This window comes from Fistularia commersonii, chromosome 3 (genome assembly GCF_037954325.1).
Source record: "Fistularia commersonii isolate RoL2024-O1a breed Wild chromosome 3, RoL_Fcom_v1.0, whole genome shotgun sequence".
Taxonomy (NCBI): domain Eukaryota; kingdom Metazoa; phylum Chordata; class Actinopteri; order Syngnathiformes; family Fistulariidae; genus Fistularia; species Fistularia commersonii.
The window spans coordinates 11,203,053-11,230,480 of NC_141286.1; the positions used below are offsets into that span (position 1 = coordinate 11,203,053).

At 46.4% G+C, this 27,428-nt stretch overlaps 2 protein-coding genes across 2 annotated transcripts; one reads left to right on the forward strand and one right to left on the reverse strand.

The window, feature by feature from the left end:
• Window positions 1-10,460: 10,460 nt before the first annotated feature.
• On the reverse strand, window positions 10,461-19,879 carry shkbp1 (SH3KBP1 binding protein 1). Its single transcript, XM_086177535.1, has 17 exons — window positions 19,718-19,879; window positions 19,262-19,315; window positions 18,776-18,821; window positions 18,562-18,694; window positions 18,307-18,387; window positions 18,075-18,239; window positions 15,629-15,719; window positions 15,309-15,499; window positions 14,924-15,039; window positions 14,765-14,852; window positions 14,558-14,674; window positions 14,154-14,324; window positions 13,910-14,065; window positions 13,711-13,807; window positions 13,336-13,520; window positions 13,156-13,258; window positions 10,461-13,069 (listed from the first exon to the last, which is right to left on the reverse strand). The coding sequence occupies exons 1-17, from the start codon at window positions 19,771-19,773 to the stop codon at window positions 12,457-12,459; spliced, it is 2,463 nt and encodes an 820-aa protein (XP_086033661.1). The 5' UTR covers window positions 19,774-19,879; the 3' UTR covers window positions 10,461-12,456.
• Window positions 19,880-21,272: 1,393 nt separating this feature from the next.
• On the forward strand, window positions 21,273-24,278 carry LOC147235542 (P2Y purinoceptor 14). The gene is made up of 3 exons (XM_086177667.1): window positions 21,273-21,398; window positions 21,492-21,622; window positions 22,721-24,278. Exon 3 carries the CDS (start codon window positions 22,723-22,725, stop codon window positions 23,731-23,733), a length of 1,011 nt encoding a protein of 336 aa, XP_086033793.1. The 5' UTR covers window positions 21,273-21,398; window positions 21,492-21,622; window positions 22,721-22,722; the 3' UTR covers window positions 23,734-24,278.
• Window positions 24,279-27,428: the final 3,150 nt, after the last annotated feature.

The window sequence follows — 27,428 nt, forward strand, 5'->3', positions numbered from 1 at the left end:
ATGAGTTCCTACCTGGCGACCAGGGACTCATTTCTCTAACACACTTATGTGTTTCCTGAGGAGCCTTTTTACTGCTGCACCTCTGCGGATGTCCTGAGCCGGTGGGCTGATGTTAGCCCATCCCTGCACCCTTTGGCGCTAAGTACTGCACACTCTTCTTCTTCTCCTTTGGGCTTTTCCCTTCAGGGGTCACCACGGCGAATCAACCTTCTCCATCTAACCCTATTCTATGTATCCTCCTCTCGCACACCAACTAACTTCATATCCTCTGTCACTACGTCCATAAATCTTCTCTTTGGTCTTCCTTGAGACCTCCTGCCTGGCAGCTCCAATTCCAGCATCCATCTACCAATATATTCTCTATCCCTCCTCTGTACATGACCGAACCATCTCAGTCTGGCTTCTCTGACCTTCTCTCCAAAATATCTAACATGTGCTGTTCCTCTGATAGACTTATTTCTGATCCTATCCATCCTTAAAATCTTAATTTCTGCAACTTCTAGCTCTGCCTCCTGTCGTTTCGTCATTGTACTTGTTTGTAGTCCATACAGCATCGCTGGTGTCACCACTGTGTTGTGCACCTTTCCTTTCATTCTGGCTGATAGTCTTCTATCACATAGTATCCCTTACACTTTTCTCCACCCATCCCAACCTGCTTGAACCCTGCTCTGGACTGTAGACCTTAAGTACCTGAAATCCTCCAACTTTCTGATCTCCACTCCCTGTACTCTCACCGTTCCACCTGAGTACCTGTCATTCACACAAATATACTCTGTCTTTCTGCAACTAATTTTCATTCCTCTCCTTTCCAGCACATACCTCTACCTCTCTAGATTTTCCTCAACATGTTCTCTGCTCTCATTACAGATCACAATGTCATTTGCAAACATCATTGTTCATGGAGATTCCTGTCTAACCTCATCTGTCAGCCTGTCCATCACCACTGCAAACAAGAGGGGCCTCAGAGCTGATCCCTAATGGAGTCCCACCTCCACCTTGAACTTCTCTGTTACCCCTACAGCACACCACACCACTGTTGCATAGCTAGCATACATGTCCTGCACCAGTCTAACATACTTCTCTCCTACTCCAAATTTCCTCACACAATACCAGATTTCCGCTCTTGGCACCCTGTCATATACTTTTTCTAGGTCTGCAAAAACATGGTGCAGCTCCCTCTGACCTTCTCTGTTATTCTCTATAAGCATTCTCAAAGCAAATACTGCATCTGTAGTACTCTTTCTAGACGTGAAGTCAACTAGACTGCTCTCAGTCTAGTTTCCGCTACTCTTTCCCATAACTTCATTTTATGGTGCATAATCTTTATCCCTCTATAGTTGCCACAATTCTGCACATCCACCCTATTCTTAAAAATGGGCACCATCCCACTTCATCTCTATTCTTCAGGCATCTTCTCACTCTCTAAGATCCTGTTGAATAAATTAGTTACTCTACCGCTGCTTCTCCTAGACCAGTGGTTCTTAACCTTGTTGGAGGTACTGAACCCCACCTGTTTTACATGCGCATTCACCGAACCCTTCTTTATTGGATCGAGGATCGTTTCGTTGATGGGTACAAAGAACAGGCAGAGTAGCCTTTTCATGAAATCTGGCTCCCTTCACCTTGAATTCAGCAAGCGCTATGTTCTTGTAGTTCCCATCTCCATGCAGCTGAAGGAAGCCTTCCCTTAGTTTTGCCGGTGCTGGACTAGAATTGCTCATCTTGTCTTTGCAAATCATGCAGTTAGGACATCGATTCCAATCACGTTCCGTCATACATGTGAATCCGTATTGTATGTATTCTTCCGACCGCTTTCTTTTTTTGCCCGACATAATCAGTATGAAGGGATTAAAATATTAAGAAAGAAATCACATGACGTACCATCACGACAGTCACAAGTAACTACAACTGAGCGCGCCAAAATCCCTGCAGCACGGATAGGCCAAGCAATGAAGCGTGATCACCTGCAGCAAGTGATGTCATCACCAATGTGTGTCTTGACCTCCACCAAACCCCTGAGACTGACTCACTGAACCCCTGGGGTTCGATCGAACCCAGGTTAAGAACCACTGTCCTAGACACTTTCACACTTCCACAGGTATATTATCAGGACCAACTTCCTTTCCACTCTTCATCCTCTTCAATGCGTCCCTCACTTCACTTTTACTAATCTGTGGTACTTTGTGGTCTACAATAGTCACCTCTTCTACCCTTGCCTCTCTTTCATTTTCCACATTCATCAGCTTTTCAAAGTACTCTTTCCATCTTCCCATCACTCCTCTTGCATCTGTCAATACATTTCCCTCTCTATCCTAAATCACCCGGACCTGTTGTACATCCTTTCCGTCTTTATCTCTCTGTTTCGCCCAACCTGTATTGATCATTCTCTCCCTCCTTATGGTCCAACCGAGCACAGATCATCGTACGCCCTTTGCTTTGCCTTTGCCACCTCTATCTTTACCTTACGTTGTATCTCCCTGTACTCCTGTCTGTTATCTTCAGTCCTCTCAGTATCCCACTTCCTCTTTGCTAACCACTTTCTCTGTCTATACTCCTGTACTTCCTCATTCCACCACCAAGTCTCCTTATCTACTTTCCTTCCAGATGGCACACCAAGTACTCTCCTACCTGTCTCCCTGATAACACTAGCAGTTGTCCAATCACCTGGAAGCTCTCACTGACCACCAAGAGCCTTTCTCAACTCTTTCCTGAAAACCATACAACACTCCTTTTTCAGCTTCCACAACTTTGTCCTCTGCTTTTTTTTTTAAGCCTTTTTTCATAATTTTTATTGAACAAACAGTACAGAAAGACAAAGTACATTAACAAACAAACATGGCTAAATAGAATTGAATGTTAATGATATAAACAGGCATGAGGAAACATAAGGACATTCATTTTGAATGCAATCACTTAACTGTTACGTAAACAAGATTAAAGGCCTGTGAGAAATGGTAAATTCTTGAAATAAGGGGGGAAAATAATTAACAAATTAAAATAATGAAATTAATAATAATAACAAAAACATGGCAAGGGGAAAACAATATGTATTTAACTTGGTGGATCTAAAGGAATATCAGTCACAAAACTGTATATTTTTTGGTTTTTGGATTTTTTATATAATTCAGAATCGTTTATAAGAATGTAAAATTTGGGCGACATTTTTTTGGTTTGGATATGAAGAACTTGACCAGACCTAAAATAGCATTGACACAGAGATCATCTCTTTTGTTGCCTAAAAGTATACCAAATATTATATCATCTCTTGAGAAAGAAATTGGTGATGATGGAAATTTGTCTTTAATCCCCTTTTTAGTTTTAGCCCAGAAGCCTTGTACTTTTTCACATGAGAAACATATGTGGTCTGAGGTTTCAATATTGTCTTCGCAAAAAGCACAAATATCATCTTCAATATTAAAGCGTAACCTCAATAATTCCTTAGATTGGTAGATGTCATTCATAATTTTGAAGCGTGTCTCTTTTGCCTTGGGGGGTATGAGTAGAGTCAGATACATAGTCTGCAGTTTGGCAATCGATTCCTTATCAAATTTATTTAAAAGATTATTTTTGTTTCGACATCCAGGGAATACATTTTCTGGAAAACAATAAAAGGGTTGCTGCATTTTCTGTCCAGAATTGAGATTCCCTGGAGTGATAGTGGGGGTAACTGTGGTTGTATGGTTTGGTGTGTCATTATATTTTTGGTAAGGAATACTTATTGAAGGGTTATTGAAGGGTTAAAGCAGTGTTTAGTACAATATTGTTCATAGTTTAACAAACTACAATTGTCATCGATCAAGTCAATTATTGACCACATACCTTTCTCAAACCATTCCCTATAAGATAGAAATTTGTTGCAATGCAGCACATATCTATTATTCCATGTTATTGTACTGTGTGGTGAGAAGTTGTGTTCGTGTATCATTTTCCAGTACAGTAATAATTGTTTATGGAACTCTGATAATTTCACAGGAATCTTGTTGATATTAAAATCAGAGATAAGCAGAAGACTTAGACCACCGACTTTGTTGAATACGGAGTTAGGAAAGGAATAATGATGCTTTATTCAGGATTTCAACCAGTTCCCCTTCAATGTCCCATTGAGGCAGTCCAAATCAGCCCTCCTTCACTTGTTTCTTTCACCATATATGATTTCTTCAGATAATGTGGTCTATTCCTCAAATAAAATTAAAATGTATTTGGTTAATAGATTTTATGAGTAGATTTGGAATAGCATTGAAACACATTGGGTATATACTGTACATCTAGATAAACATTCCATTTTGGGCAAAATTATCCAGCCTAATATTGACAAATCCCTTTGGAGCCATATATCTGATTTAGCTTTAGATTCAGTAAGTTTACTTTCTATGTTCCTGGACTGACTTAACTTTTGATCCTTAGAAAGGAAAATGCCCAAGTATTTTATTTCTGAATTAATTGGAACACTGCAGATTTCTTTTAGTGGCAAGTCATGAAGCACAAAAAGTTCACGTTTCTTTAAGTTCAGGACAATCCTGAGGCCTTGGAGAATTTTTTAATTTTTTCAATGCTTTTTGGGATTTGACAGTCATTTTTCAAAAATAAAGTTGATTCACCTGCCAGCTGGCTAATAATAATTTCTATACCCAACACTACTAACTAACTTTTGGATACGGTTACAATTTCTAATATAAATGGCTAGCATTTCGGTAGCTAATAGAAATATAAATATATAACCTTAGGGAATTACCAGATCAATATGGAAGCTTGGAGTGGTGCTGCTCAGTAGGGTGACACAGCTATTAATATTCTCATGGAGTCTGCGAATCACAATTCTAAATTTCAATCCAAATCCAAAATGTTCGAGCGTTGCTAAAATAAATGGATGTTTGACAGAATCTGATTTATAAAAGTCAAAGAAGAATATTAAGCCATTATCCTCTATGAGGTCTCTCTATTCAATGATGTCCATGACATGCATTATATTATTGCGGATTGATCTTCCTCTTAGAAAGCCCGATTGTGTCTCTGCAATAATGTCTGAGATTGCTGATTGGAGACCGGAGACTAGGATGTAGGTAAACAATTTATAGTCCGAATTTTTGAGAGTGATGGGTCTTCTGTTTTCAATAAGACGTGGATCTTTACTGGGTTTAAGGATCGAAATGATAACCCCGTGTCTCAATGTCGTTGGAAGTGAAGAAGATTCAAAGATTTCCAAGAAAACCTGACTGAGAGGATTCCTTACATCATCCCAGAAATGTCTATAGAAGTCTCCTGTGAGACCATCTGAACCCATAGCTTTGTTGGGAGATAGTCGACCCACTGCAGTGTCAAGTTCAGCAATTGTCAGATGCTTATCACAGGTTTGCTTGGAGTTGTTGTTTATTTTGGGGATATATTGAGCAATATCTGTTAGAAAGGGATCACAATGACTTATTCAGAATTTATAACTGTATAGGTGGCTATAGAATTTAAAGATTTCAGAGGCTATTATAGTCTCATCTGTAGTTTCCTTGTCATTAATCAAAAGAGATCTGAGGCTATTTTTCTTGTCTTCCTTTTTCTAAACCACAAAAATATGCAGAGTTTTTCTCTGCTTCTTCGATACATTTTGCTCTGGATCTAACAAATGCACAATGGGCTCTATGAGTACCCGATTGTAATTGTATTATTTTTTGTTTGTCACCCTCATCCAAGCTAGGCTATTTACAATAAGTATGCAGTTGCATCAGAATGTCCAATTCTCTTTTGTCAAGATCTTTTTTAAGTTTGTGCTAAAGGAAATAGAGTAATGGCGAATTTTATATTTTAGAAACTCCCATTGTTTACCAAGAGATGCAAGTTCCTCAGAGGACTTCATTGCTTTAATTGAGGATCTAATGTTTCGACAATATTCATTGTTTTTCAGCAAATTGGAATTGAATTTACAGTATTTGTTTGATGAATTCCTTCTTATTTTGGATGCAATGACTAATGAATAACACAATGGTCTGTAAGTAGAGCTGCCGATATGCCAGAGCTCATTTTATGGCTTAGCACATAGCTCTATATTAACAAGTAGTCAATTCTGGATTTCCTATTATAATTGGGATTGAACCAAGTGTATTGAAAAGCTGCTGGATTAATATGTCTCCAAGCATCAGTCAAATTCAGCTTGTGACAGAAGTCATTAAATACCGGATTACGATGGCTTGAAGGGTATTTAGAAGGATATCTATCAAAAATATTATCCTGGACCAGATTGAAATCCCCGCCTATCATTATATTGTCATTTGGGTGAGAAAATTGAAGACCTTCTAGGTGTGCAGTAATTTGTTCTAATAGTCTGTTGTTTTCTTTTATGTTGTTGTATCCATTTTATCCACCCATGTTAATTAAAATGAATTTCAAATTGTCAATACTTATGAGGATCAACCAGTGACCATGCTCGTCTGCCAGATGTGAAATAACCTGCCCTTGGAAGTTTTTAAGCAAAATTGCAACCCCTACTGAACTTGAAATGCAATGAAAAAGTAAGCTTTGTCTCCCTATTGTTGAGTCCAAAAAACAATGTCTTCTTCCTTAGAATGCGGTTCTTGCAAGAAAATAAAATGATTTTTTTTCCTCTTACAGAGCAAAAAATTCCTTTTTTTTTGGTCAAGTCCCTCGGGCCCCTTGCATTAATGGACAAAAAACACGTCATTATTAAGTTGAAACATAGAACAAAATTCTAAACTAAGTAATGAGGAATAAACAGATTGAAGTATTTGGAAAAAAGTACAGATATAAGAACTTGTCCTAGTTGAACTCTGAGTATGAAGTAGATTTTAAAACGAGTGATTGTAGAACCAGTAGCATCATGGGGTGACTCTCTTACCATTAATGAAAACATAGGGACCTCGGAACAAAGTTTTATAATAAAAACTTGTGGCTTGTTCCACCTTCGGTCAGACAGCTTTCCTTGCCTCTCTGTCTTCCTCGGTGGATGTTTAGCAAAATGGATGTTTAGGTGTTAGCAGACGGCATGATGTTTAGATGCTCGCCCCAGTTAATCTCTGTAGATGTTTCCCATGAACTTCAGGACAACCTGTCGAGGGTGATTGGCATTGTTTGGTCCAATCTGATGACAGAATTTAAGATAAAGTCCATCTTGTTTGTCCACTGTGGAACAACTTGTTAAATGCAACAAGCTCACAAATGTTTTCACCCTTTTCCTCCTTAAGACCATTCAATTTCAAATTCTGTCTTAATTTAAAGCACTCTAAATCAGCTACTTTACTTTCCAATTATGTTATTTTGCTCTTCAGCTCTGCATTAGTTTCTGTAATGCGGCTGATGTCGACTTCCATTGCCTTGAGATTACTTTGGCATTCTTCTATATCTGCCGCGTCGATCGCCACCACTTTAGCCAGGTTAGTTATAGCGAGTGAGTTTTGTCTAACTTCAGCTTTGAGTTCTAGCATTACCTTCTGAAGAGAAGTGATAACGTTGAATATTGCAGCAAGAGAAATTTCCTCTGTATCAATTATAACGTCTTCGCTCTCGTCTGCTTCCTTCTTTTTTGTAGGTGCTGAGGGTTTCATAGGTGAAATCATGTTTTTGATGCCTCTAACGTTAGTTTTCAAAGCTTCTGAAGTACAATAATCATGAAAAGAAAGTGCTTTGGCTTTAGTGTTAGCGGTAGCTTTACTAGTAGCTTTGTTCATGTTCGTGGTTCAAAGCCGTTGGAGGAAACGTATTTTACTTGCCCAGGTCCTGAAGTATGTGGTTTGTTTTAATTAACTCACCGAGAATTATTTAAGATATTGGTCCAAACTTGATTCTATCTAAGGGTCCTGCTAGACAGAGCGATTACTCCGTGTCTGTTCCCTCCGCCATCTTGCAGGATCCCCCATGTGAAGGTAAGCCTGATTAACTTCCTTATTTAGCTGTTGCTCATCTTCATGACAAATCGTTTTGAGTGATATATGTAAAGGTTTTGTCCTTAACATTTAGTTTCTTTATTTTTGGGGATGTAATATTATATTAAATCTTATTCATATTATGTGATGTACGTCCATTATATACTGTACAATGTCTATTGCTGTCCAATTTTAGTAAAACGTGCATATTTGTAAATGTGCAAATGGACTTTTGTCATTTTGTGTGTGTGTGTGTGTGTGTGTGTGTGTGTGTGTGTGTGTGTGTGTGTGTGTGTGTGTTGCCCACAATGCAACCAGCTTGATCCAAAAAGGCAGGAAACACTAAAAACTGCAATAATTCATTGCAATTGTGTAAAAAAAAAGGAGTTATGGACCAGCTCTTCTTCACTGTGTTCCTCAGACTTGTCTGACCTAAAATAACAGATCTCACCCTAAGAGAATTTTTCAACTCTGCTGTCATCTAAAAATTTTACCAAGACATGACTGTTTCATTTTGTCCCAAATGACGGCGTCTGTTCAGGATGATGGAACCCTGTCATTACCTCTGGGTCATATACACTGCTGGACCTGAACCAAAGCTGCACTGGTTTAGGCCAAGTGTGCGTCTGTACGGGGAAACCAGAGAACCAGATGGAACCCTTTGTCTCGGATGCTGTCCAAGAAGGCACCAAACAAGCCCTCAGCTCCCTGCAAACATTTTCCCGCCTCAGCCAAAAAGCAACAAGTCCACACGGTGGTTTGTTCTGTCCTCACTAGGTTCCCCCTGCGACGCTAACTAATCTGGTTAATCCCAACAGGAATCCATCAAACCAACGCCTCTTAATCCAAAATCTGACCACACAACTTTTTCATTACTTCCATATTAGTGCTGGACTCTGATCTGACACCATAGTGCTCAACACAGCAGTTAATTTCCCTAAAACAGACCAAAACATATCAATGAAATAGAACCGAGGACCCGTGGCTTCAAGCCCGTCAGCACCCCCTGGAGGGCTTTGCAGAGGATTCGGTATCATCAACCTTTGGGTGTACAATGTAAGGACATTAAAATTCCCAACAGAAATGAGCCTGTTGGTAAAATGAAATGTGGCTTTCTCTCCCCCTCTGCACTGACTTACTGCTTAATGCATTTTGGACTCGACATTTGGGGTATTACTCAAGTACATTGTGCTTTTGTATTATGTATGTATGCATTTGTATTGTGTCTGGCCTAACACATGACCTGCTGATTTCTTTGAGAAACTTCAGCAGGTTTCTAGAGTAAAGTTCTCGTGGTTTGGCGGGATTTCTGTTGAGTTTTCTGGAGAGCTACTGCAGAACTGCAGGTGAGAATTCTCTGTGAAGTCAATTGCATTTGGGGACAAACCTGACTAGGTTTCTGATTTGTGAAAGGCATCTCCGTAACGCACAACGCAATGCCTGTGCTGTTACTCTGGATCTTTGTAAGGCATTTGAAACTGTAAACCACTCTATGCTTTTGACCAAAATGCACAATTTTCATTTATCAGCAAATACTATGAATTGGTTTCAATCATACCTAGTGAATCACTACCAATGTGTCAAAATAAAAAATAAAACCTCACCGTTTACAGCCTGTACAACAGGCGTGTCCCAAGGGTCCATTCTAGGGCCATTATTTTTCAGTCTATACATTAATGACCTGCCCTCCGTCTGCAGCGATGTAGAAATCTTAATGTATGCTGATGACACGGTCCTTTTTGCGCACGGTTCGGATACTAATTCTGTTGCTGCCAAACTCCATCACAATGGCAAATGCAGTAGAGTGGCTCAACAACTCCTGCCTTACATTGGACACTGAGAAAACGCTCACAATGTATTTCTCAAACAAAAAAACTCAGAATGTCTTCCCAAATATTCAAGTGAATAACCATATGATCAAAAACCCTGGACCCTTCACTTAGTTTTAAAAATCATATTAAAAAGACCTGTAATGCCATGAAGTTTAACATTTCGAACTTTCGACATATCAGGAACGCGTTATTACTAGAAGCTGCAAAGTCCTACCTTGATGCCATGATCATATCCCAAATTTTATATTGCATATCATCCTGGTCTCAGGCTAACCTAAAACCCCTAAAATCTCTGAGATCTTTACATAATCAAGCCCTAAAAATTCTTGATAAAAAGCCAAGGCACTATCATCATTGCCATATCTTGGGAAAATATAAAATATTAAACTTTGACAACTTGATCAGGTACTCTGGTATCCGTCTGGTCCACAAAATTTTACATAACGCCGCCCCACCTCCTCTTAAGACCTACATCAAGCCTCGCTCCCAACTCACAAGTCAAGTGCTAAGGTCGGTGTCTAGAGGAGACTGCAATGTTCCTAAAAGAAAGTCTGCCTTTTCCTGTAAAGCCATATAAGAATGGAATGGGCTTCCAGACAATCTTAAGAACATGACTGATTTTCACACCTTTACACGGGCCGTTAAAAATTGGATTCTGGAGCACCAAACATGCTCACACTAACAATCAGATGTTACCCCTCTGGGTAACATCTGATGGCCCCCAGATGACCAAAGTAATAATATCACAACAATAGCACATTCAACTTGCAAAATACATATTTTATTGTCTGTTTATATATTGTATAGTTATTTTATTGCCTATCTGTATATTTTATATATATTGTCTATTTTGTAGTTTTATATTTGTATTGTCCAGGACTACAGATGGAAATTAGCTATGAGCTACAATCTGGTACAAACATCTCTGCCTCTGTGCTTAATGTAATTGTACACTGTCCTAATAAACTTCTAAACAAACAAACAAACAAACACTCGCCAGAGTTTTCCTCCATCCAGGTATGGAGATGGCCTCGGTGTGAGGAGCCCTGTTCTTTGGTGTCAGAGCAGGCCGCGGTCCGACATGCTGGACAAAGAAACGGTAAGAAAAGGCGTAGAGCTGGACAGCTGGGGGCTGTACCGAGTGCCTGAACCGCAGCCAAGCCTGGGGGGGCAACCAGCGGGCCAAAAACGCCGGCTGCCATGGTAACCATAGTAGCAGTCGTAAAAGGAGTGTGGCTTGTTGTTATTCCGTGATCTATCAAACACTGGAAGTCCTCCGGGCAAGGTGGTGCCCACTACTCCTATGGGGGTCTCTTTTGGGACTACCATCTCCATCTGTGTGCTTCCACAAAGGCTCTCGATTTCGAGTTTACTCCATGGACTTGGGTTCTCCACCTTTTTGGGTTCTCCACCTTTACTGTCCCATTTGTATGACAACAGTCCTGGGGATAAGCCTTGAAGGTGGGTTCTTGTGGATGTAGAAGAGAAGGACCAGGAGACCTACTGGAAACAATTGTTTTATTGTTCCATTCCAAACGGCAGCAGTAACAAAGGGTTACACCTCATCATGTAGGAAACTCTCAGACTATTTTTCTTTAAGACAAAGGCAGTCCTGGTCCAGACTGACCCCCCCCACCCCACCTCCATCAGAGGTTCCTTCAGCCTTCATCTACGAGTACGAGACTATCAAGTTGTAGCATAGTTCTACATAGTTCTAGTTGTAGCATCCCTCTACATCCTGTCAGAAGCCACCATTTTTTTTTGGGGGGGGGGGCTGAATAGCTGATGGAACCAAGCCATTTCTTCATCAATATCTACTCATTTTAATCAATGACCAGGAAACTGATTGCTTGAGCAAGCAACAACAGATGAGGGGGCAGAACCATAGCTTATGGACTGCTTACACTTCCTCAGGTGAACATATCCTTGGCGAACAGCAGAACCTACAGGTTACATCTGACTGTAGATGGACCAGGATAACTATCTGTTGCAACAAGACACAGGCCTGCTGCTCTCAGGATAAGACCTCCGATGCCAGGTGAACTCAGGTTCTCTGCCGCTCCAGCCCTTCATCTACCTGACCGCAGGACAGATTATCAGGCATCAGGTGAGACCAGGTAAACCTGCTGCAAGTCCACCCCGCAGCAGAAGATAAGGCCAGTGGTTGGTTTGTTTTGTTTCCATGTACTATCCCATCAGGAGGTCCTGCTTTAAAAAGTACGGCTTAGTAAACAAAATAAATTTTCTGTTGTAGTACAAATCCAGCTGGAGGTTCTGGCCACAAGGAGGCAGTGAATGTCCTAATTCTTCCAATCTTCTCTGCAGCCTTCTTAGGAAACCATCCACCTGGGTGGCTCCATCATGTCCTCCAGCTGGCTGCTGACTGGATCTCCTGCTCATGGACAGTGGAGCTTCAGGTTTGATGAGACTCCAGTATTTATTGGAGAGCTGCAGAGTTTGGCACGTCAAGGTAACGGGCTGCAGGTGTCAGGCTCCTGTCTCCTGTGCAGACCTGCTGATGTTCAAGTCATGGCTGACACTGAGCTATGCCATCCCTGGAGCCCCTGGTCCAACTTGAACTTTATCATTCGTGGAGAACAGGCATCTCCTGTGTGAGACTGGGCAAATTGGAGGTTAGGGTGGGTTGCTACTCCTAGCCAATCCCCCTGTAGCCATAGCAACAGACAGCGGAGTAGCAGCTCCGTAGTGTCTTTTGGATGTGCTGGTGAGGGTTGGTGTTTCCTGCCACTCGTGCTCAGTCAGAAGCTGGTCTCATTGAGCTGGGGCTTGGGGCTGGTGGGTGGGCCCACGGTGCACTGCCCCTCTGGACCCCCTAGGCTCTCGGGGGGAGAGGGGGGATTGGCGCGGCGAGCAGAAACGGGTGTCTGGCACCTGGCGGGACTTCCGGCAGTGGAGGTGGGGCCTGTGGGGGAAGAGCGCATGGGCCGGCGCTGCGAGGAGGATGATAGCAGTGGCGACGGGGACGTGGGTAGGTGGCGGGGGCCGTTGGACAGTGAGAAGAAGCGTGCCTCTAGCTCACTGCACACGGCCACGCTCCGCCGCATGCCCTCCGGCCCCAGTGCTGCTTCCGAGCTCTTGGCCAGCTCCTGGCAGCGCTCAGCGAAGCTGCCATGTCGGACTGACCCCCGGTCCATGTTCCGGGGGGGGCGGGGGCTAGAGCCAGGTGGATGCTGGGGGCTGTGGGCTGGGGCCACTAGGGGCTGTGGCCCGGCGGGGGGGCTGGCAAAGACAGGTTTGGCAAGGAGTGGGGCCTGGCGTGGGAGACTGCCACACAGAGAGGGGGAGGAGCCCTGCCCCCCCCCGGGATGGAGGCGCTCTGTCCGTAGGCCCTCGTTCAGCTGCGAGTGAAGACTGGAGACAGGGAGTCACACCATCACTCATCACGAGCCGCAAAACCAAAGACGGACACTGCCCGGACCACACGCACGAGGAGGTACCTGCATGTGGAGGCCCTCGGTGTGCTGTCAGGTGTTCTGGTCAGAGTCAGGTCACACTGGTCCAGAAGCTCCAGGAGCTCCTCCTCCGTTGGACCCCCGAGTGCTGCAAATCACATTCTGCGTGAGACGCCAGCCAATCGGTGCACAGGATCTGAAGAGGATGTGAGATGTGTGTCTGACCTCGAATGTCCACCTTCCCGGCGATCTCCATGGCCGTCGTCAGGTCCCACATCTGGATGCTGCCGTTGCCGTGGCCACTGAACAGGTAGCGCCGCGGCCGGGAGCCAATCCGACTTGAGCCTTCACACTCATGGACCACGAACGCCGTGATGGAGGTGCTGTCCACTGAACGCACCTCACACACCCTGTGATACACACACACCCTGGATCCTAACTTTTCCAGACAGGAGACTAGAAGAAACCCCAATTTAAGGTGTCCCAAACGAAGTGCTTCTGAGATGTGAGATCTTCAGAGCCAGCAGTACTCTGGTGTTCCACACTGCCTCCATCCTGCAGACAGAACTTCTCCCTTGGATGTTGGGGTTCAACACCCACCTCTTTCCATTAGACGAGAGCCTGACGTAGAGCTTATCGGTGTCTGGTACGACTCTCTGTATGAAGACCTGCTGGTCGTCTCGCTCTCCATACGGCCCTAAAGAAGAGCACACCGTTACCATCAGACTCCTGGCTGCGCCTTTCTGGAGATGTGGAGATGTCTGCTGGAAATTCCTCCCCCCACTAGATGTCCTGTTACCAATCTCGGTCCCGGCACTGCAGCCACCATGTCCGTCCACATCGTCCAGGCTTAGGATCTTGAAGGAGGTGAGTGGTGTGGAGCCTGGCTGCGTGGAGATCATCCCCCTGAAGCGGGTGACAGTCCAGGTCCGCACATGGTTGTTGTCTGCACAGACTGAGGAGTAACAGAAGGGGGGTCACAGGAGACCAGGCTGGGCTCTGAGGAGTCCTTCAACACACTGGAGGATACGGATCCTCTATACCTGAGATTAGGTGTTTCTCTGACAGCATGATCTTGGTGACAGGGCTCCGGTGGACAGAGAATGTCTGGAAGAGCTGCGGCCCTGAGCCCACCGTCTCTGGGTGCTGGACGATGACCCGGACCGTCCCGGAGCTGGTCCCATAGGCAATCTCGATCCAGTTCCCACTGTCGCCTGATCAAATAACCCACACAGGAGAGCATGCCTGATGGTGAGGGGAGACCTCTTGGCCACATGGTCATTACAAATGTCGTGAATGTGTGAATCCACCACAGAGCCCTCTGAGACTCCGGCAAGCTCACAGAACCCGCTCTGGTTTGCTTCTGAAGCGCCAAGCCCGCCTGACGTTCAGTCTACCAGCAGACTTGCAGCAGAACCCAGACAGAGAGGAGCTTAGTTGTTCATACTGGTCTTAGGAGTCAGGTAGACACTCAGCGCTGTGATGGCATCCTCTGTCGGGTCCCTGTAGAGCTCTGTCACCAGCAGGTCGTTGTCCTTCATCCTGAGAGGAAACTTCTGCACATCTGGCACACACAGAGAGCAGTTTTCATGGCCCATTCACACATGGCATTCACACATGGTACCTGAGGTGTGTGAGATGCAGGAGAGCCTACCGATGTAGTAGATGGATCCATTGTTGCAGCCCAGGATGAGGAAGGACCCGGCGGTGTCGTAACTGCTGATGGGAACCACATCCTGGTTCTGCAGACCACAGAAGGTAAGGGGAGGTCTCCACCACATGATCCCTCAGGTACCTGCCAATATCCACCCACCTGCCAATGCTTAGTAACAGCATTCCACACCCCCACCTTCCCCGAGTGGCTAGTGGCGATCAGCTGGTTGCCGACAAAGAAGAGTGCCTCCACTGGCACGTTCAGGCTGAAGACGCCTGCAGAGGGAGGAAGACACGGTCAGAGCCAGCAGGACTTCACCTCCTGATGCAGCTGGAGAGCCATCATTAAGACACCATTCACTGAAGATCTTCTCTGAGACAGGTTTCGTCTGCTGACCCCGAGGAAACCATCTTCACGGAGGAACCAAATTCCACTCATGTATCACAGGCTATGTGACCTTGATGAAAGTTTCAGTGCTGTAGGACACACATGTTCTCAAGGTCTCAGTGAAGACATCTTCAGTGAAAAATGTCAAAGCTCTCACCGATTTCATTTCCGTTGCCGTCTGGGCATATGGACCACAGGATGATCTCTGTCACCGAGGCGACCGCCACCATCTTGTCATTATCCCCAAGTGAGCCACCCATCACCTTGGCATTGAGCGCCACACGATCGATGACCCAGTCCAGGCGGGGGGAGGTGAAGACCTGCTGCCACCCGGTGGACTCCTTCACCCTGAAGGACAGGAGGGAGCAATGCGACACAAGATCAGGAGAACAGACCGTCAAACCCCAATGCCATGGAACCCAAACCTAAAATCCAATGGAGACATGGGTATGTTCTGGGTAGACTGAGAACACTGACCTGTAGCAGACCACAAACTGGGCATAGGCCACGGCGATCCAGTTGTGATGACCACAGATGATGCGGACCATGCCAGGATCAGATGCCGGAACTGCACGCACACACACACACACACACACACACACACACACACACACACACACACACACACACACACACACACACACACACACACACACACACACACACACAAGCAGATATATATGTGTGCACGGTTTACAAATGTGATGCCCCATCGAAGCCTTCTGGAATAGGATTCATATTCAGGAAGTTTTGCAATGACACACACTATATACCGTATGTTTTGGACTATAAGTCGCAGTTTTTGTCAATAGTTTGGCTGGGGGTGCAACTTATACTCTGGAGCGACTTTTGTGTGAAATAATTGAGCTCTCTTGCTCTGATGTGTGTGTGTGTCTGCGTCTGCGTGTGTGTCTTTAATATAACAGCGATCGTCACACACACACGCAAACCAATCAAAATTCAGCAGGGGCGGGTCATGGCAGAAGTGCGTAGTGAAAAAAGATGCTACCAGTGACTTCTGTATCTATGAAAATTGATCATTTCAACATTCGCGCTTACTTATAAAAACAACTGAGAAGGGCTGAACAAAAATGGCACCGAAAAGAACATCATATGCTGCGGGTTACAAGCCGGAAGTAGTGAAATATGCAGCCGAAAATGGCAATCGAGCAGCAGAAAGAAAGTTTGAAGTTAGTGAGAAACTTGTAAGGGACTGGCGAACAGCGGAGGTTACTCTTACTGAAATGAAGAAAACTAAAAAAGCTAATCGCGTTCTAAAAGCTAGCTGGCCACGGCTAAAGGAACAAGTTCACACAGGGGTGGTTGAACAACGTGCTGCTGGGAAAGGCTTGTCAACAGTAAAGTTGCATCTTCACACCCAGGTAGTTGCCAAGGAGATGAATATAAATGACTCTGCGGGAGGACCTTCCTGGTGTTAGTGCTTCATGCAAGGCAATCGCCCCTCTATCAGGGTTATTTTTTATATATATATATATATATATATATATATATATATATATATATATATATATATATATATATATATATATCTTCTTCTTTCGGCTTTTCCCGTCAGGGGTCGCCACAGCGAGTCAACTTTCTCCATCTAACCCTATTCTCTGTATCCTCCTCTCACACCAACTGCCTTCATATCCTCTCTCACTAATAATAATAATAATACATGGGATTTTTATAGCGCTTTTCATGACACTCAAAGACGCTTCACAAGTAAAAACAGAAAGAACAGAACACTACGTCCATAAATCTTCTCTTTGGTCTTCCTCAAGACCTCCTGCCTGGCAGCTCCAATTCCAGCATCCGTCTACCAATATATTCACTATCCCTCCTCTGTACATGACCGAACCATCTCAGTCTGGCTTCTCTGACCTTCTCTCCAAAACATCGAACATGTGCTGTTCCTCTGATAGACTCATTCCTGATCCTATCCATCCTGGTCACTCCCAAAGAGAACCTCAACATCTTCATCTCTACAACCTCTAGTTCTGCCTGCTGTCTTTTGGTCACTGTAACAGTTTCTAGTCCATACATCATCGCTGGTCTCACCACTGTCTTGTACACCTTTCCTTTTATTCTGGCTGAAAGTCTTCTATCACATAGCACCCCTGACACTTTTCTCCATCCATTCCAACCTGCTTGGACCCGTCTCTTCACCTCTTTTCCACACTCTCCGTTGCTCTGGACTGTTGACCCTAAGTACCTGAAGTCCTCCAGCTTCTTGATCTCCACTTCCTTTGGCCTAACTGTTCCACCCAAGTTCCTCTCATTCACACACATATATTCTGTCTTGATGCGACTAACTTTCATTCCTCTCCTTTCCAGAGCATACCTCCACCCCTCTAGATTTTCCTCTACCTGTTGTCTGCTCTCACTACAGATCACAATGTCATCCGCAAACATCCAGGTCCATGGGGATTCCTGTCTTACCTCATTTGTCAGCCTATCCATCACCACTGCGAACAAGAAGGGGCTCAGGGCTGATCCCTGATGGAGTCCCACCTCCACCTTGAACTTCAGGTTAGACAGGAATTTATCTTATTTATTTTAATTTATTTTAAATTGTCTTTCAAGATGAAATATCTATTCTTAGTCTTGGAATTTATCAAATAAATTTCCCCCCAAAAAATGCGACTTATACTCCAGTGCAACTTATATTTGTTTTTTTTCGTTCTTTATTATGCGTTTTTGGCTGGTGTGATTTGTAATCCGGAGCGACGTATAATCCGAAAAATACGGTAGAGCAAGGCTAAAGGGGCTCCTGAATACAGTGGACTAGATGGTTCCCGGACCTTCTGATCAGATCATCAGTAGTGGAAGACTCAGAGACCTTCACAATGTGTCAGAACATCCAATACTGTTTAATGTTTTCAGCTGATAGAGCGTGTGTGGGTGAGTGTGTCCTGACCTCCAGGTGTCCTCTCCTCGACCCTGCTTAAGATGCCAGCATTGCCCAGGTTTGGGGGCATGGTGTTGCTGCGTCGGACTGGCGCCCTCTCTGGCGGTGAGGCCCGGCCCGCCATGAAATGTGACCCGGCCAAGCTGTGCCTGTTCCGCTTCTTGGCCGGGTAAACTGTAGAACAGGCGGGAGTTGACTGTTCTGTCGGACAGTGTCAGTGGTGAGCTGTCCGGGTTCTCACCTGGGGGGGGCAGGTAACCGTTGAAGAGCACGTTTCCACAGGAGGAGCGATCCAGCTCGTCACACAACTGCAGCTTCCGCACTGCGCACGCACACGCACGCACACACACACACACACATACACATCTTCAGATAAGCTGTGGAGAACATCAGCTCAGAGTGTGTGAGTTGTCCTTCCACAGGGGCCGGGCCCAGCCAGCTTCTGCTCAGGAACCTTCGCAGAGCTGAAGACCCAGATCTCCGCTGACAGTCTCACCCAGTGGCGTTATGCCGTAGAACTCAGCCTCATGCATGAGCATGTGCACGCTGATGGAGCGGGGGTGAAGCTCCTTGGTGCGCAGGAAGTTGAGGATGGGGGTGAACAGAGAGGGGTCTCTGTCGATGAAGATCTGGGAATGGAGGAGGACACGGTTAGGATGGTCCGGGGAGGCGTTTGATAGGTTGTGATGAAGAAGATCCTCTGTACTCACGGCTCCTGTTTCATCCTTCAACGTGGAAATACGACCGCTGAGCAGGCTGAGGACACAGGAGGAGAAGATCAAAGAACAGCAGTGGTCAGAAGCACATCCTCGCATTGCTCATTACACCAGACAACATCTTCTAAAATTCCAGTGGACAGATGTCCTGAAGGAAAATCTAAACACAGAATAAGAACCACATGCTACATTCCAGAAAAAATGTCGTTTGGCAAGATGTTCCTTTGTGGAGCTGTAGGTACTGAGGTTATTCTCATCATCCCAGGAGAAGATTTGCAGGAAATTATTTATAATAGAATAGACCTTTACTAATCCCAAAGGAAATTATTTTGCTCGAAGGCTCCACCATATATTCATACATTCACTCAAATTTAATGCTTAGTTAGTAAATCGGTAAGGTTTTACAGTGTGTGTGTGTGTGTGTGTGTGTGTGTGTGTGTGTGTTGGGGTAAAGGTCCAGGTTCTCAATCACAGACCCACCTAGAGAAGAACGAGTCTGGAACCCAAGTCAACGTCTGCCGGGAGGTGCTGAACCTAGAGGCGGACAGACAGTCTCCAGTAAGTTTTACCGAACAGCTACTCGCAAGTACACGACCCAAGTACTGCATCTCTATGACACGCTTTGTGTACGATGCGTACAAGTACTACACGGCTAGCATGCGCGGGAGCTTAATCTCTCTCCCGGTTCCATTATCGGACGGAAGTGCCGCTTTCCCTTGATGCATGTATACCCGGGTTCCAGTGCAAGGGAGTCTCCTAGGCTGGAGGCTGGGGGGAGGCGGTTCTTCGTGGTTATCACAACATTTGTGCAACATATTTGTAGGAACCTATGGTAATGCCTCTGTTCTTCTGTCCGATAATAGACACCCGTCGTCCCGGTGGCTAGTGGACTGCTAGCTTCCCCGTCTCCCCGCTGCGGCTACCCGGGCTCCTCACCTCTTTCCGCCCACGTTCAGGTGAATGATGTCTCCGCCCCTCGCTGCGTTCGACATCCTCCGAACAACTGACTTCGCCCGTCGCCTCCGAAACAACGCTTCTCTCAGTCCATTCGTCGGAACCGGTTGGTGTCCGTCCAAGTTTCCAGCCCCACTTCCTGTTGCGTAGGGTAAGGGCGGGCCGTAGCGAAATCCCGCGATGGATCGCGAGATCAGCCGGGCGAGACAAAGCCCGGAACGAAAGTGGACAGGACTGCAGTACTTTACAGCCTCTGGCCGAGGAAAAGAATTATCATCCGAGTACCTTTATTCAGAAACACAACCAATACCACAAAATAAAGCAAAGCGGAATACTTCGAAAACACTACAGCGCCATCTGTTATTTTTCACGCACGGTTACTTAGAAAATACACGTAGTTGTACTACCTAGAAGTATCCCTTCCTTTCTTATGACAGTAATTAAACATAAAAACTTCATAAAGGGTGAGACAGGAATAAATCTATGTATTTAATTCGAAGATGCTGAAAGAAAGGGTGGCATCCTGGCGCAATGCTTAGTCCTTCGGCCTCGCAGCACGAAGGAGCCTGGTTTGATTACGTCAGAAGGTGAGTGGGTGGGTGGATGAATGGATGGACGATGTTCTCACTGTTCTCTGCTGCTGAATGTCCTGGATCCATCTTGACTGTCATGTGTCCCTCCCCTCCTTAAGATCTGACGGCTTCAAAACATCTTCAGGTTGTATTTTCACCTGATAGCTGTCGCCGTAGGCCGTCACCGATTCCCTGTTGGTTTCAGATCTGTGTTTATGAAGATTATGAGGGTTTTCAGATAGTTTCCCGGCAGCAGCTGCAAATGTTGTTTCAGCAGAGGCAACCAGAGATGGTCCACTTCCTCTTCTGGTGTCTGACTTGTCCTTTCTCCCTGCAGGATCCCCTTCCTCCCATTCTCTTCCCCCAACAGCAGGGCGGCACTGCCGGACGACATCAACACATGTATAAACAACTTCTCCAATGTTATTTCGCTGCCGTGAAGCTGTAATCCTACAGAGCGGTTTGTAAGCATCTCCACCGGATCCCCCCGTTGGACATTCACACCCCCTCCCCTGCAGACTGATATCCTGATGTCCTTTGAAGGCCGAGTTTAGCCTTTATTCTCTAAAATAAACCCATTGTCCCCAAAGATGAGGACATCGTTATTCCCCCAACAACGACGTTGCGTTCAAAGACCGAGATTTATTTTTTTATTTTTTACTTTTTTCAGGGTCCCACTGATCTCCAAAAGAAGCTCAATGGCAGCCAGCCAAGGAGAGGAAGGGCAAGAGGTTTAAAAAAGGAGGGATAAGGTGGGTCTGACCCACATCCTGGTGTCTGCTGAGACCTGGTGGTGAGAAAAACAAACACGCCCACAAGTGAGAGGAACAGAGGGATGGGTGGGAGAAAAAAAGGAACCTGCTGGACCACAATGGCCCCCCAGACCAGCCCTTACTGCTTGTGTGTGTATGTGTGCGTGTGTGCGTGCGTGGCAGTAAAGGAAGAAGGAGGACGTCTGTTGGAGATGGAAGTGGCAACTCTGCTTCAGACCAGGCGCCACATGACCGCTGAACTGCGGCGGTGCCTGCAGCCTGAAGGTTGGATGACAAGGAACGTGTGGATGTATCCTGAGGGACGTCGTTCGGCTGCTGGTAGGTTCACAACGTGATTATCCGGAGATGATCCGCCAGCGGCAGCAGGAACCAGAAGCCAAGTGGCATGAATTTACTGTCCTTCTTCATCAGGTTGTCCTGGAAAGGTGGAGATAGGTGACTGCATGAGAAGCTACTGGTGGGGAAGCTGAGACCTTCTAGATGTTCAGAGGGAACACAAGGCGACATCTCAAACTGTATCAAACTGCATCTCTTATCTGACGGTGATTTTCTTTCAACATGTTTTCTGAATTCATGTTTTATGTTGATCTCAGATTGTTGGTTAAACTTGGGGCGGGTTACTTATGAAACTCATCAGAAGACAACATTCTGAAAGATCTCGGTGGTAAAGCTGGTTTGGAGAGGAAGTAGTTTGTCATAAAAATCATCATTAACCTCAACCATCCGACACGTCACAGGGAGGACATGGAGGAGGAAGACCTTGCTCCATCAGTGGCTGGGCGTGTGTGTGTGTGTGTGTGTGTGTGGTAATAATAAGAACCACTGGTGTCAGTCCATGTGGATCAGTGGGGGTCTCCATGGCTCCTGTCAGGAAATTCTAAATGGATCATCCTCAGTAAACATGGTTCCAAACGGGAGTCTCAGGTAGAGCTCCTCCTGGACCCTGCAGGAGAAGCAGATGTTTCCAGTGATTCCTCCTCAGTCTACTGAGCAATGGACCTTCAGCTTGTCAGGGAGCCAAGTGTTTTCCCAAAGTGTCAGTTTGTTTTCTCCAGCTGGACCAAGGCATCTCAGACGTCCCAGGAGCCACCAGGTTTCTGGCAGAGAGAACTTCCATCCTCCTGGGAGGTGGGTCAGAACCTCCCACTTCACCCGGAGAAGGGCAGCAGCTGGGAGGTTCACATCCTGCAACCACAGAAGAACAGACTTCTGCAGGTTCCTTAGTGGCTGAATGAAAGTGGGAACAGGCCACACGTTCTGCGCTTTGGCTCCCTGTAGGGAGGCTGAGGGTACTACTTGGACCTCTGGTTCCATCCAAAGTGGCTGGTTTGTTTGGATCTGAAGTGAATCCTTCATGTTCCTGCTCTGAGGAGCAGCGTGATGCCAGCACTAGTCCCAGAAAAAGGTGGTCGTTAGACCAAGGACGTCCTAAGACTCTGGTGGACCAATAGAGCGTCTTGTCTGTGCCAGGTGGCACCATGACCATCAGGTGGTCTGATACTGAAAATGTGACAATAACATCAGGGCTGAGCTGGCTAACGTGCGTGTGTGTGTGTGCGCGTGTGTGTGTGTGTGTGTGTGTGTGTGTGTGCGCGTGTGTGTGTGCTTGTGTGCGTGTGCTTGTGTGTGTGTGTTCTCAGAGATGGATCCACTCAACTCCAGCCACCTTCACACCAACCAGACCAACCAGTTAGATGTCAGCAGCATCTACACACTACAAGTGCTTCCGTGTCTGTACCTGGCGGTTTGCGTAGTGGGTGTGGCTCTGAATGGCGTGGCCGCCTGGATCTTCTTCCGAGTAGCCAGCGACTCGGGGCTGGTGGTCTACCTGAAGAACATGGTGGTGGCCGACCTCCTCATGCTTGCCACCTTCCCTTTTCGGGCGGCAGCTGAGCTGGACGTGGGAGGGTGGCGCCTTCAGGCAGCAGTGTGCCGCTACACAGCCGTGCTCTTCTACTCGTCCATGTATGTGGGCATCCTGTTCATGGGCCTGATCAGCCTGGAGCGCTATGACAAGATCGTCCTGCACGCCGCTGCTTCCTCCAGGACGAGCCTCCTGCAAAGCGTGGGTTTTGCCCGTGGACTGGCACTTCTCATCTGGAGCCTCCTGCTGCTCACTGTGCTACCAAATGCCCTGCTGAGCAGCCGGCCAGCAGCCCAGGAAACATCCCGCCGCTGCATGGAGCTGAAGACGCCGCTGGGCGTCCAGTGGCACCATGTCTCCACACTCTTCAGCGTGGGGCTCTTCTGGCTCACGCTGCTGGTCATGGCCTTCTGCTACGCCTCCATCGCTCGCCGCATCTGCCAGACGTACCGCCGTGTGCACCGTGACCAAAGCCACGTCTGCCGCAAGTCCTACCGCAGCATCTTCAGCATCCTGGCCGTCTTCTTCATCTGCTTCGTACCCTACCACATCTGCCGCATTCCCTACACCCTCAGCCAGATGCCGGCGTCCAGCTTTGCACCCAACACCCGCTTCCTGCTCTTCCAGATGAAGGAGGCCACACTCTTCCTCGCCTCTGTCAACGTCTGCCTCGACCCCATCATCTACTTCCTCATGTGCCGCACCTTCAGGGAGTCGTTGCTGACCAGGCTGACCCAAGGGGAGCGGAGGAGGTCCCTCACCACTGCGCATAGCATGAGCAACATCTAGGCAAGGAGCCAGGAGGCAAAGGAGGAGGCAAGGTTAACACTCAGAAGAGGAGAAGGAGAGGAGGCAGAGGGAATAAGGTTACCACTGAGAGGAGAGGAGGAGGTGAAGGAAGGAGCAGGAGCGTTGGAGGGGTCATAGGTCAAAAGATGGATGGATGGATAAACTGATGAGCCAATAGATGAACAGACGAACTGATGGATGGATGAACTGATGGACAGATGGACTGACAGACCTAGAAGGTTCCGCTTCTTCCATGTTCAGCAGGTCCTGTCACAGATCTGATTGTCTACAATATGAGAGGGTGAAGATTTGGGGTCACCTGACCCTCCCTCCCCCCTGCAGCTTCAGAATCCACCATCAATGATATATGTTTCATCTATCATATGTTATAATAGATATTCCAGCACCCCTGCAGGTCATTTCAGCTGACCTTTGGTTTGAGTCCTGCAGCTGAGAAGGCTTTCAGCCTTGGAGCTTCAGGCCCTTTTCAAGATTTCTTCTTGTTTTTTTTGTTTGGGAAAATAAAAAGTGTGAATTGTTGTAAATTCATTGTTTCACCTCATTTCATCCACCCGGGGTACCAAAGAGGAGCGCTCTATTTACCCTCCAGAAAGAGAAGCATCCATTTGTTCTCCCCATCTGGGGTTTGAGACACCAGCAGACGTGGCCTCTGCTGTGCTGCCGCCCTCTGGCAGAGATGGGAATCCTCCAAGCATTTGGTTGTCCTCAGATGTCACTGTAACTCCATTCTGAGAGACTGAGGGATATCGGCTTATTCTCTTTCCCTCTCTGTCTCTCTCTCTCTCTCTCTCGCTCTCTCTCTGTCTCTCTCTCTGTTTGTGTGTGTGTGCACACGCGCATGTGCGTGTGTGTGAACTGTCTCACTGTCTCACTTTTCTGATGAGAATCAAACCAAATAGAGGAGGACCAAGCTAGAAAGTGGGCTCACAGAGACTCCACCGCAGAGTGAACCTCCCACTGTCCTACACCAGGTGACAAACCAAGAAGACAGAGGCCACAGACACCAGAGGAAAATGAGAGTTGAACAGGCTTTGACCAGAGGGATACCAAGTTTGACACGAGTAAACCAGAGCCACCAGGTGAGTCTTAGCTGGATGGAGAAGATGAGATCCCAGGAGCAGGACCAGCCTCATCAACCATCATCTCCTTCCTATGTTCTCCCTGAATTTTCTCTCCATGTTTTCCTGCCTAGGTTCTCTCTGTAGTTTCTCCATGTTCTCTTGCCTATGTTCTCATGGTTTTATCTCCATGTTGTCCTGCCTATGTCCTCCCTGTGTGTTCTCCATGCTCTCTCTCTTCTACATAGGATCAGTGGTCCCCTGTGGGGCACCCTGCCCCACTCTTCCCTGCTGGACTCTCCAGGAGCTCCCTCACATCCCTATGCTTTTGCCAACAGTCTCTGTGGTAACGAAGGAACCAAACCCTGCCCTCCAATGAGTCGGTCACAATGGCAACAGCCTTCGGTTACATCAGCTTCTTGGCCCGGCTCATCTTCATTGTGTTCTACACCCTGCTCTTCCTGGTGAGGCGTGGTCCTATCACATCTGACCTGTCCTCTCTGATGGATTGAGCATCTTCTCCGCAGCTGCTCCGCAGCTTCTGCTGGAAAACCTTTGGAAACTCCTTGGTTTCCGGAAGGTTTGGATGATTTCTCTAAAGGAGCTCCTCTTTGCTTCCTGCTCCTGATTCTGAGTCATGTTCAGGCAGCTCTAGCTCTTCCTCTGTAGAATTCTGAGGAGGAGGGGGTCTTGGTTTCAAATTTCTCTGTTGATTTTGAGGAATGTCTTGTTTCAGTTACATGTGAATACTTTGGTTGTGAAGTTCAAATGAACATTGGAGGCAGTTGGATGAATTTGAAGAAAAAGTCAAAGCCAGAATGGACCTCCACAAGCAGAAGGTGCTTGAGTCGAGTGTGTTTCTCTCCTGGGGTTTAGCTTCTTGTTTCCAAGGCGACTTCTGCATCCCCCGGGCTTCCTGGGTTCCTTAGGTGTTCTTCTGTCTTGGTACTTCTTTGCAGGCTGGATCCCTTCTGTACATCTAGTCCCTGATGTTTTACTTCTGTTAGGTTCTCCGTCAGACGACCAGCAGCATCAACATCTACCTGGCGAACCTGGCAGCCACCGACCTCTTCATCAGCCTCTACCTTCTCTGCATGGCCTTCAACGCCAGTGGCTCTGGGCCCCCTGCACCAGGCCTACTGCAGTTTCCGCATCTCTGCCCTCTACCTCAACATGTGGCCAGCATCCATTTCATGGCCTATATTGCTGCTTACAGGTGTGCTTGTCCAGTTTCTCCTGGGGTGGAGGACAGGAGAGAAGAGTGCAGTGGAATTTCAATAAATGAAGGACAACTAACTAGAAGCAAAGAACCGATAAGATGGAAAACAGACAAGGATCAGAACCTCAGGAGAGCATGAGCTGAACCAGGGGCAGAGAAATAGGCTGGTGAGGAGTTCATGGCCCTGAATAGACAGACAGATGGATAGGCGCTTTATCATACAACCAAACTGGCCTGATACTTTGCAATCAGAATCCCATCAAATAAAACCCCTGAAGTGCCATTCCTCACAGTCATACCACCGCTAAACATGTCTATGCACATGTCTGCTCTGGTGGAGACTTTGGTAAAAATATACAATGTATGACATACAGATGTAGTATAACTATACTGAGATAACAGAGAGGACCTCTGGTTTCCACCACATCACATGCTGTTTTGGGTTATTGCACGTACAGTTTCACTTTTTCCTCATCCTAAGTGATTGAATGCAAAGTTCCTGTTACTACACATGTAGTATTAGAGTTATTTCTCCTGAGTCTTCAGTGTTCTCACAGCCCAGGGAAAGAAGGTGTCAGTCTTCCTGAAGTTGCCCATTCTGACTGACCAGTATTTATTGCCTGAGGAGAGCGGAGAGAAAAGTGGCTCGGGAGCAGCTGAGGCAGCAGATGGTTTCAATTTCCTCCAGGTGGAGCAGGGTTCAGCTGATTAAATTTTTTGGTGGGGTGTGGTCGATGGCCTGCTGCGTAGCCTTCCTGTCTGACTCCGTGCTCCTGGGAAACTGCACTGACCCGGTATGTCATCACACTTCCAATAATGGTGCAATAGAAGGACATCAGCTGCTTCTGCTCTAGATTATTCTTGCTCAGGATCTCAAGCAAGTGCAATCGCTGCTGGGTTTTCTTTATCAAAGCCCTAGCATTGATGGACCAGGAGAGCTCATCTTGGATTTGGACACTAAAGGAACTTGAAGGACGACGCCCTATACCGGGCCTCCATCGAGGTCGATAGGAGCATAGCCTGCCTGGTTTCGCCTGAAATTCATGATACCTTCTTTGGCCTGACCCCTCTCTGACAGGTGCTGGACCTCCTTCCTAAGGCGGCCCCATCCCCCTTTGAGATGAGCCCCAACACTGGGGTATTGTCCGCAAACCTGATGAAGCTATTTGTGGAATGACGGTGTGCGCATTCTTGGGAGTCCATGAGATTGGCTGTCAGGATGTCCCACACGCTGAGTTGTGGTCTATGAAGAGTATCTTCCATGGTTGATAGGATAATCTGGGCGGTTTAGCATGGAGAGCAGGGTGATTGCAAAGGTATCATCAGTGGAGTAATTGCTCCTGTTGGGGAGACTGGCCTTGACTTGCTGCAGGACCAGCCTCTCCAAGCTTTTCATC

What these genes read in the sequence shown, in the direction of transcription:
- LOC147235542 (XM_086177667.1), top strand. Translation starts at nt 22,723, where the DNA reads ATGGATCCACTCAACTCCAGCCACCTTCACACCAACCAGACCAACCAG.
- shkbp1 (XM_086177535.1), bottom strand. Translation starts at nt 19,773, where the DNA reads ATGTCGAACGCAGCGAGGGGCGGAGACATCATTCACCTGAACGTGGGC. An exon ending in CTACCTGACTCCTAAGACCA is followed by an intron (nt 14,325 to 14,557) that starts GTATGAACAACT and finishes TTATTTGATCAG; the next exon opens with GCGACAGTGGGAACTGGATC. An exon ending in CCGAGGGCCTCCACATGCAG is followed by an intron (nt 13,070 to 13,155) that starts GTACCTCCTCGT and finishes CCCTGTCTCCAG; the next exon opens with TCTTCACTCGCAGCTGAACG.